Source organism: Mus musculus, chromosome X (genome assembly GCF_000001635.26).
Source record: "Mus musculus strain C57BL/6J chromosome X, GRCm38.p6 C57BL/6J".
NCBI lineage: Eukaryota > Metazoa > Chordata > Mammalia > Rodentia > Muridae > Mus > Mus musculus.
In genome coordinates this window covers 151,624,602-151,634,709 of record NC_000086.7, presented here as the reverse complement: position 1 = coordinate 151,634,709, position 10,108 = coordinate 151,624,602, and the positions used below count along the sequence as shown (strand labels likewise).

Genomic DNA, 10,108 nt, shown 5'->3' with positions numbered 1-10,108 from the left:
GAGAAAGGAGTGGACTGTTGTGGAATGTTTTCTACCATATAAGACAAAGCCGTGTCACTTGAATTCTAAGCAGCTGCTAAGCAGAAGCCTTGCACAGGACTAGAGCTGTCAGTATTCTGTCATGGAGAGAGGAGGGGACCACAAGGTCTCACTACTCACTAAGGATATGAATGCAGCTGATGGTTGCTGGGGAGAAAGAGATAGTTTTCTTCAGTGGTAAGGTACCAGTGGTATCCACTGGTAAGGTGCTCATGTTCTAGTAAATAACCTCTCTTCCATGCTTCTGTAAGCAGCCCTAATTAAACTCAGTGGCTAAGAAAGAAAGAAACGATGATAATGGAAGAGAGACTGACTGGGAGGAAGATTAGCAGGAGTGGGAAAGGGGTGATGAAGAGTTATTGGGGGAGTAAATATGATCAAAGTGTGTTATATCCATGTGTGAGAATATCATAATGAAACACATTATCATGTATACTCAGTATATGCTCATAAGAAGTAGCTCATGAAAATGATTGAAAACTATCTCATTGAACTTCTAAGGAACACTGAATTGTTGTACCTTTCATTTTCTCCCTATTTTACTTTTAATTAAGTATTTTATGTGTATAAAATTGTGTCCTTAAGAACAGGAGCTTACCAAATGCATATTTCAGATATAATGCTGGTAAATAACCAGGGAAATGACCACTTATAAATTGATGAATGATAGTCAAAAGGAAAGTAACTTTCTGAACACTGCACCTTATCAGCACCACCACCACCACCACCACCACCACCACCACCACCACAACCACCCCCACCACATGACCACCCCCTACCCCCCTATGAATAATAATGTCAAGCAACAAAATTGCCAAGATAAATCACTTTTATCTCTACAGGAAAGGGAGATCTAAAAAATATATAAATTACATTAGTAACACAACATAAGAAAAAACAAGGGGAACAAACAACAGAGAAATCTGGATGAGGCTACTCTAACCTATTTATAAAAAGGCCCTGCATCAGAAATCACAATCCTACCCACTTCTAAAAATATATTTAGACATGTACAGAAGCGGTGGGTTTGTTTTTAAATTGTTTGCTTTTTTGTAAAAATATATTAAAGGTGAATAGAAATCCTCTCTGCCCTCTTATCCTACCCCAACTCTCTGCTGGGGATTGCAGATCAGAGGTTAACTATCTCACCATGTTCTAAACCTTGGTTATTCCCAACTCCTCTCCACCTCACTTCACTTAGAACCTGAAACATAAAAACAAAACAAACAAAACAACAACAACAACAGCAACAACAGCAACAACACCACTAACACACTAGCTTCTTTGGAAAAGCATAACTTTGAGGGTAAACTTGCTTTTCATTGGAAACAACACAAAATAACAGGAGACTCTGAGAACCCAACTAAACTAAACAAACCCCATTAGAGGCTGGGTTTCAGCTCCACAGAACCTTCTAACAAAGAAACAGAGGGAAAAGAGGCCTGGAATGGGTGGGGTGAGGGTGCTAGCAATTAGCTGCCATTGAAAGATCAAGAGGGAGTTTTAGTGGGTGAAAGGGCTAGGGACCTGTTTTTGGTGACAACAGTCAGTCTTTAGTCAGGAAGTTGCCCATACAGGGTTAGGAGCTTCTCCTGCTTTCCCCTTACTTCCCTACTGCTGCCTTGAAATCTCCAAGATAAGCAAAGCTGAGTAGAAAGGAGGGGAATAGGGACCTCACGTGCTAAAGGGGAGGTAGCCAGGCCTTTTGCCTTTGGTGTGACTAAAGGAGGACTGCTTGGCCCCTGGGGGTCCCCAAGGTAGAAAAAGCAAATATGCTAAAGTATCCCCCCATCCCAACAAGGATGGAGGTGATACATCTATAGAAAAAAGAAAGATAAGCCACAAACATAAAAGATAACACAGAGGCCTCACAAATTCCCTGTGGTCTGCATCATAGCTGTTAAATTCCCCAGAAGCACTAGGCAAGCTGGGATGAGGACGAGTGGAAGGTAGAGGACACTCCCACTTGGGCAGTGCCAAAATGGGTTGTTCAGAAGGGGCAGTCTCCATCAAGCCCAGATTGCCAGTAAGGCAAGACAAGAGGGAGGTGGGGACATTGTCTGGAAAATAGTGACAATCACAAAGGAAAGCAGAGAAAAGCGGATCAGAATATCTGCTACTTCACATATGGGCATTGTTTCTAACTTCAGACTTCAATAGCCTATCTGTACTATGCTTGAATAGTTGGCCTGTGGTCTGGAAGTGGAAAGTCCCAGGGGTGAAGATCTTAGTACTGAAATCTTCTTTAGACTAAGCTTAGATGGGGAAAGAAACATGGAAGTTCCTGATAATGACCCTTCAGGGTTATCTCACCACACCCTCTTCAGAAGGTCCAGGCTGTGCTTTGTGGGGTGGCAGGGGCCATAGTTCTCAATGTGCCAGGTACTTCAGATTTCTAGGAGGTGAGTTTGTACCTGCTTGAACCCAGTTATAGCTATGGGGATAATGTTCTACAGGGCCTCAAAAATACAGGCAAATTCCTGAAGATCATCATAGGGGTTTCATTTGCAGTCAGACAAAAGTAGTTTCCTCTGGTGGGCTAAGCAACAATCATGGTCAAAGGCTTGGGTATCTGTCCTTTTTCCCACCTCGAAAAGTAAAAGGAATCTCCTCCCCCTCCCCCAAAGACAGATAAAGTCAGCTTTTCTAGGCCAGCTCTGGAGTTGTCCCATAATAGGGTCATAAAGACCCTCTTCATTTTGTCATGAAAAAGAGGTAAAAGAAGATAAAGACCACAACCTTCTATCAGGAACAAGAATGAAGGTAGGGTATATCCATCGGTTGTGAGGAAGGGGTAGGAATGGGTGGAGGTGGGCAGGCTTAGAGACAGGGCTGGAGGTGCAGAAAATGTTGAGCACTGGGCTTCTCACTCCATGGCTGAGGAAACTGACAGGCCCAGACTCCCTTTATGTTGCTCCTCCTCATTCCTTCCATATAGAGGAGCAGTGGAAAAGAATAAAGACAAGGTGTAAGTGAAATATGTGGGTGGAGCAGGAAAAGGTTCTTGTCAGTTGGAAATGTCTCCCATTTACCTGCTATTTATGGATATGGAAAAAGAAGGTAGGATACTCATAGGGGAAGTGGGAAAGGGAGTTGGAGATAGTCCGTGCCTTTGGTCAGTCCCAAGAAAGCAGGACAATGCACCTTGTCCGGGGCTCATAGGATCCAGGAGTGCCCCGAGTTGACAACGAAGAAGGCAATGGGGGTGAAGGGATGAAGGAGTAGGACATGATGGGGCTCGTCTCACAGAAGTAACTTGCCATTTCTGTGGATTTTCAGGATGCGGCCGAGTCTCTGCTTTGCTGTGGCCAGGCCCTTTTTAGGACGCTTTCCTGTAAGGAAGGGTCAAAATAAACAGAGGCTTTATGAGCAACTTTAGCACCATACCACACCTCCATGCTTTGTTTTTCTCTCTCAACAAAGCTCTTCATCCTTACACCATATCAGGCAAGGAACCCTCCTTAACCACTTCTATTCAGTGCCATGTGCTTGGCTACTCCTTCTCTGATTGCTGCAGCAGTCATAGTCACTATAGTTCTAGTTTTCTGGTTGTTTTCCATTACTTACTTTGGGTTCAATCACTTTCCTTAGAAAATTTTTTAAGGAGGTCAATATATTTCTATGCCATTCATGTTATCCTGATCAGTAGGTTAGTGACTATAGTTCCATATCCCTGAGGATGTCATGCTCAGGGCCTTCTTTCATTAAAAACCCTTATTCTAGTCGACCCTAAACATCACACCAAGCTCAGTATCCTTGAAGTACATCCATCCATATACTATGGATTGGGCTCTGGCCAATGGGAGGAAAAGAAGGGCTTGAATTTTCTCTCTCATGCATCTTTCTGTCTTGCGACATCAAATCACTTCTCACATCCTACTACTCTTCACATTTATCATCTCTTCATTACTCAGTCCTTTCTGAATGAAATGTATAGACTACTTACTTCTAGTCCAGATTCCACTATGACCACCAGAGGAATCTTTCAAACCTAAATCTAGTATTACTTCTATTTAAATTCAGTTAATTGCCTCTTCATGGACTATTGAGCTGTAGGTATTGGAAGGCCAATATCCAAGCACCTGAAGTTTGGCTTCTTGGTATTCTCAACTACTAGAACACTTAAGATTTAGACCAGGGAGCTTTTAAGAGCTCTCATTTTAATCTCCATTTGGGTCATGTACCTTGTCCTGCCTGACTGCTCTGGGAACCAACTGAAGGGCGCCGCTGGGTGAGGAAGACTCCAGGGGCCATGGGTGTGGTGCTGCGATTTGCCTGAGCCATGCCAAAGGCATTGGGACGAGCAGTGTACTCATGGTCAGCAAGACTTCCTGACAGAGCCTCTTGTTTAGGCTCAGGAGGTGGCTGGGGTGAGGAGGAGGTGTCAGGCTGGGGTGTTGTAGCCACAGTTGGTGCAGGCATTGTCATGATGGGATTGGAATCTTGAGGGCGCGGCTGTTCTACCTCCTTCAGCAAAGGCTTCTTCTTGATATATTTCTTCTTTTGGGCCTTTTGTAGCTCCTGAAATATAAGCCAAATCGGTGGAGATATTAAAGAGTAAAAAAAGAAAAAGAAAATTTCCCAGAAAGTAAGAAGACAATGGTCAACATGTTTCTGCATCCTGCCCCTTTCCCCCATTCTCTCTAAGTCCACCTTGTATGGACACACAATACAGGCCTTCCAAAGTCTACAGTGATTTCTTTGACATCATTCACCCATAGTTCATCACCTACCACTTAATAGTAAAGTGCCAAGTGTAAATGATTTTGAAGACTTTGTTTCTGGTGAACTATGGGCATTCCTAATAACTAATGTACACCAGCAGCTTAAGTACATTATTTACTATATTCTTATAAAAGTCCTATGTGTGTTGGGGGGAACCTCTTCATTTTATAAATAACAAAACAAAAGTGCAAGGATAATAAGTAATTTAAACACAAATCCTTATAGAAAAGTAGTCAGATCTAGTATCTAGACACCTTACAAATCTTCTCAAAATGAACTGAGAGTAACGTGTAAGCTTTGGAATATGGTAAATGTGAGTTCAAACCCAGGCTTCTATTTCCTAAATTAGATGATTTTAGTTAAAGTTACTAACCTTTCTGAATATCAGCTGTCTTGTCTGCAAATGGTAAAGTAATACCTGCTTTTCAGAATTGTTAGAAAGCTTAAATGACATTAAAATATATAGCATGTAAAAGGAACTCAAAGTATCTAATTTTTTTTAATTTAAGATTTCTCTGAAAATTTATTTAAAATATCAAAGAATGTGGTTATAAAATAAAGTATCTAATTATTATTCTCCATTTCTTATGATAGCTTTTTAATCATTTTGCAAATTTTTTCTTTGAACAGAAGACTCGACAATTTTTTAAGTCATTTAATTTAATATCTCAATTTGTATAGAATAAATATGAAGTTGTGCCACTTCTCCCAGCATCTTGTAGGTACCTGACAATGGGCATTTGGAGCCCTGAGCACGTGCTGACAGCATGCAACTTTCTGAAATGTCACACACACCAACTCCATGACTATATTCCTTAGCCTTCTCTTGGGAACAAAAGCCTAGACTCGCCTTCAGAAGATCTGTTAGGCTATGGCTATCAGAGAAATTTCAGAGGAATGAGAATTATTAGTAATACATGCAAGCATTGCTCCTGAATTATTCATTTAATAATTTTAAGAATGAAAATTAATAGTTATATTCCCAGGCTGGAGAGATAGCTCAGAGGTTAAGAGCACTGGCTGCTCTTTCAGAGGTCCTGATTTCAATTCCCAGCAACCACATGGTGTGGCTGACAACCACCTATAATCACATCTGGTGCCCTCTTCTGGCCTGCTGCATACATAATAAATAAATAAATAAATAAATAAATAAATAAATAAATAAATAAATAGTAAAAAATAATTATATTCCCATTCTAAAAATAAAAAACTTTATACTTACCTGTTATTTTCCATTTTTTAAAAAAATGAGCATTGATATTTTCCCTGTATGTATGTGTATGTGAGGGTGCCAGATCCCCTAGAACTAGAGTTACAGACAGTTATGATATGTCATGTGGGTGCTGAGAATTATACCTGGGTCCTCTGGAAACGCAGCTAGTGCTCTTAACTGCTGAGCCATCTCTCCAGCCTTAAGTTATTTTCCTAAGGTTACAGATATAATGACATTTTCAAGTTGAGATGCAAACTCTGGTTTCAGAATCTGCTCTGTTCAGCCAAAGTCTTAGCAGGAATCTTTTCTCATGAATATTAATGAATTCTGGCTAGGCAGTGGTGTTGCATGCCTTTAGTCACAGAACTTGGGAGAAAGAGGCAGATGGATCTCTGAGTTCAAGGCCAGTCTGATCTACTGGGAGAATTCCAGGACAGCCAGGGCTACACAGAGAGCCCTTGTCTTAAAACAAAAACAAAAACAAACAAACAACAAATAAAACCCAGAAGAATGAATTCTGTTCTCCTGTTCTCTAGTCTAACTCCATAAATTGTGTCTTCATATCTAGATTAAAATTCCCTACCTTTGCTGCTAATCTCTTTTGCATGTAAGTGGTGAGTGGATTAATTTATGATAGAACACTTATACCTTGCCAAGTTCTCTATTGAAAAAGCTGTTAGGAAGCTCCCAACCAAATTCATACTTTAATAGTATTCTACTTTGTGGCTAGACAACCCATATTGATAAAGATTGAAGGTGAAAATGTCATTAAGCCTTACTTTATATCGTGTTATTCCTAGGAGGACATATATACACACTCTTTACTTAATCTTAATCAAAGCTCATAAAATAACTGAGAAAAAGAGAAATTATATAAAGGCAGTTGCAGCTGTCCCAGAATCTGTTACTTTTATACATTTGTTTGTTTAGTGTGGGGGGTGGGTGCTGGCATAAACTGCCTGCCTTCACCTCTGCCTCCTGTTTGCTGGGATTAAAGGCCTGAGCTACCAGTGACTGGCAAGAATCCACTTTATAACTTTACTTATACTCATTATCTTCCTTTTCTTTTCTTTCTTTTGTTTTTTTTTTTTTTTTGGTTTTTCAAGACAGGGTTTCTCTGTGTAGCCCTGGTTGTCCTGGCTCACTCTGTAGACCAGGCTGGCCTTGAACTCAGAAATCCACCTGCCTCTGCCTCCCAAGTGCTGGGATTAAAGACGTGCACCACGTGTCCCTGCTATACTCATCTTCTAATATGAAGTTTCCAATCCAGAAAAATCTCATTCATTCACTCATTCAATTTACTTCAACACTGATTTATCATGTGTCATTATTAAAATGAGGATACTAAGTTAAAATACATCTAAAGAGTGTAACATATCCTTATGATCATAAGTACCATGTGATAATGCTATAGAGAAGTACAGATGAAGAGCAAAGAAATAAGGTGATTGTAGGTGAAGTGAATGGGCAAAAGGAATGGCTTTATGCAAATAAAGGCATAAGGCAATTTGGAATAAATTTGGAATTTGGGGTAAATCGTAAACACCGTAGTGGGTATGGCTGGCATAAACGATAGACATTGGAGGGTAGTCAGATTAGAGAGGAGTCCCTCGAGACCAAACAAAGAGGGCTTTATGACCTCTAGCAAGGAATAATATTTTCCTGAAATCCTTCCTAGTTACCACACGCGTGCACACACAAAATAGCATCTAATACCTCCCCCAACTTTAAAGCCTCTTCTTAGAAGTATTTCTATCAACCCAAATAGTACTTACTCCTTAGAAAGCACTAAGAGTAGTTTTTACACTTTCATCTGTTTGTTTACAGCAACAGAAAACCTTTATTTAAAAGTTACATCTTATGTGGCACTGATGAATGGCAGGGGAAGTTTTAGTCAAAGAAAAGTCACTTGATCTCTTGATTGGTCTGCTTGATCTCTGTTAGCTCCAAATAATTGTTTCTAAGACATTTTTCAGAAACGTTACAGCTCTACAGAACATCATATGAAAAACAGTTCTTAAATTTCACTTAAATAGGATATAATTACTCAAAGATATAAACATTTAACTATTTATTTCACTTTAAAACTCAAGTAGTGCCCGGCAGTAGCCGCCTTTAATCTTAGCACTTGAGAGGCAGAGGCAGGTGGATTTCTGAGTTCGAGGCCAGCCTGGTCTACAGAGTGAGTTCCAGGAGAGCCAGGACTATACAGAGAAACCCTATCTCGGAAAAAAAAAAGAAAAGAAAAGAAAAAGAAAAGAAAAAGAAAGAGAAAAAGAAAAAGAAAAAAACCTCAAGTAGCATGAAATTTGAAGTTAGAGGATATGAGTTTGAATCTTGTCTCCTCCATTTTACTGGCTGTCTTATCCTGGACTAGTCATTTAAGTGAGCCTCATTTTCTTTACCTGTAAAGTGATGAAAATATCATCTATTGAACAAGATTATTGGAAATATTATATTAGACACTGTACATAGGGGCACCTACATAAGGCAGATGCTCAATAGTACTCTAAGCTATAGGATGTGGCATGAGGAGCTATGTGATATTGTTAAAGAACCAAACACTTTACCTCCAAACATTCCTAGGGTTTCTGAGCAAACTACATGTTAAAGCACATTGTAAACTAATACTAAGAGGTAAAATTGATTTAGTGAAGGTGACCTTTTAGGATGAAAAATGGTGAATTTTGTTCTCTTGAGAAGCAGGGGTTAGAGATCAAGGTAATAATATTTGATAAAGGGTTTAAGAAAAAGCTCTTTGTAAAAGGCCAAATTCCAAAACTGGTGAGTGACTCAAAACTTAAGTGTACTCAACTGAGTCACTTCCTCAGGACTAAATCTGAAGGCAAATAACAGATCTAGTTTTTTCTATCTGAAGATTTTTTCCATTTTTTTTTCTACATATTTGAGAATTTTATACATACATGAAATATATATTGATCATATTCATGCCTACCTCCCCTACCTGCAACACCTTAAAGATTCTCCCCAATCATGTTTCCCTCCCAATTTCATATATTCTTTGTTTTTAAAGTAACTCACCAAGTCAAATTACTGTTGTCTATTATACATGGGCATGGGGCCTCCATTGCGGCATGGGTGACCTACTAGGGACCACGCCTGGAAAGAAAACTGACTCTCCCCCCACCCACTCCCATCTGTGGGAATTACATATAGTTAGGGGGGGCAAGTGACATCAACAAGGACACTTCTCTGATCTCTTTTTTCATCCTAATTCATGTCAACTAGGTAACCCATGGAAGTAGCTTGCCACAAAGCTAGGATGTAAAGGATATAGGAGGGGCTGGAATACTGCCAAAGACAAAGACCAAAGATTATCCATAATAGCAGGATCCTACCACCCTACAGGTCTGAATTTTGAGGCTCTAAGTCATCAGTAGCAGGGCCACCAGCTGGGTGTCAACTCTTACCTGCTGGGCAAGCTTTGCAGCTGCTGCAGCCAAGCCTGTCTCAATGGAGGCAACTCTGGTCCCCTCACGAACAGGACGGTCCTGCTTGGGTAGGGTTGGAGTCACACGGGCTGCAAGGGAAACAGGATGCTAATCTATTTGCCAATTATATTCTTCAACTTCTGACTATTCCAAAGGTAGTTATATTGTTCTTCCTGCTTCTAGCTTTTCACAGAGTCCTATTTAATGACCAAGGCTTACATGAATACAAATTAACCTCCTTGAACTGGCATTTAATGTTGTTTATGTGCTTTTATGTCCTTGTTGTTCCTGACTTACCTACTTTTCCAAACTTGTTTCCTCACCTACTGCTATGGTATAAACACTCCCTCCAAAATTCTTGTGGAAACTTAAATGATCTTTTCAACAGTATTAGATGGGAGACCTTTAAGAGGCACAATTAGGTCATGATAGCGCTGTTTTCCTGAATAGTATAAAGCTATTATTGTAGGTGTAGGTTAGGTATTAAAAGGGGTGTATTTCAACTCTCTTTTTTCCTCCTACTCTTTTACTTTTTTTTTTTTTTTTTACTTACTGATGGTGACACTGGAAGACTTCCTTTCTTTTTTTTTTTAAGATTTATTTATTTATTATATGTAAGTACACTGTAGCTGTCCTCAGACACTCCAGAAGAGGGAGTCAGAACTCGTTACGGATGGTT

The 10,108-nt window shown here is 39.9% G+C and overlaps 1 protein-coding gene across 9 annotated transcripts in view; it reads right to left on the bottom strand.

Annotated features, from left to right (window-relative positions):
* Positions 1 to 850: 850 nt before the first annotated feature.
* Phf8 (PHD finger protein 8) overlaps positions 851 to 10,108 on the bottom strand; it is a 113,219-nt gene continuing 103,961 nt past the window's right edge. For 6 of the 9 annotated variants that reach the window (XM_030251372.1, XM_006528878.4, XM_030251373.1 and 3 more), the window contains 3 exons: positions 9,409 to 9,518; positions 4,224 to 4,560; positions 1,636 to 3,371 (listed from right to left, as the gene is read on the bottom strand). In XM_030251372.1, the coding sequence (XP_030107232.1) occupies positions 3,283 to 3,371; positions 4,224 to 4,560; positions 9,409 to 9,518 (536 nt within the window). In that variant the 3' untranslated portion in view covers positions 1,636 to 3,282. Of the gene's footprint in view, positions 3,372 to 4,223; positions 4,561 to 8,876; positions 9,519 to 10,108 lie in introns of those variants that run through there. The other 3 variants (XM_006528875.4, NM_001113354.1, NM_177201.5) reach the window with 3 other exon arrangements.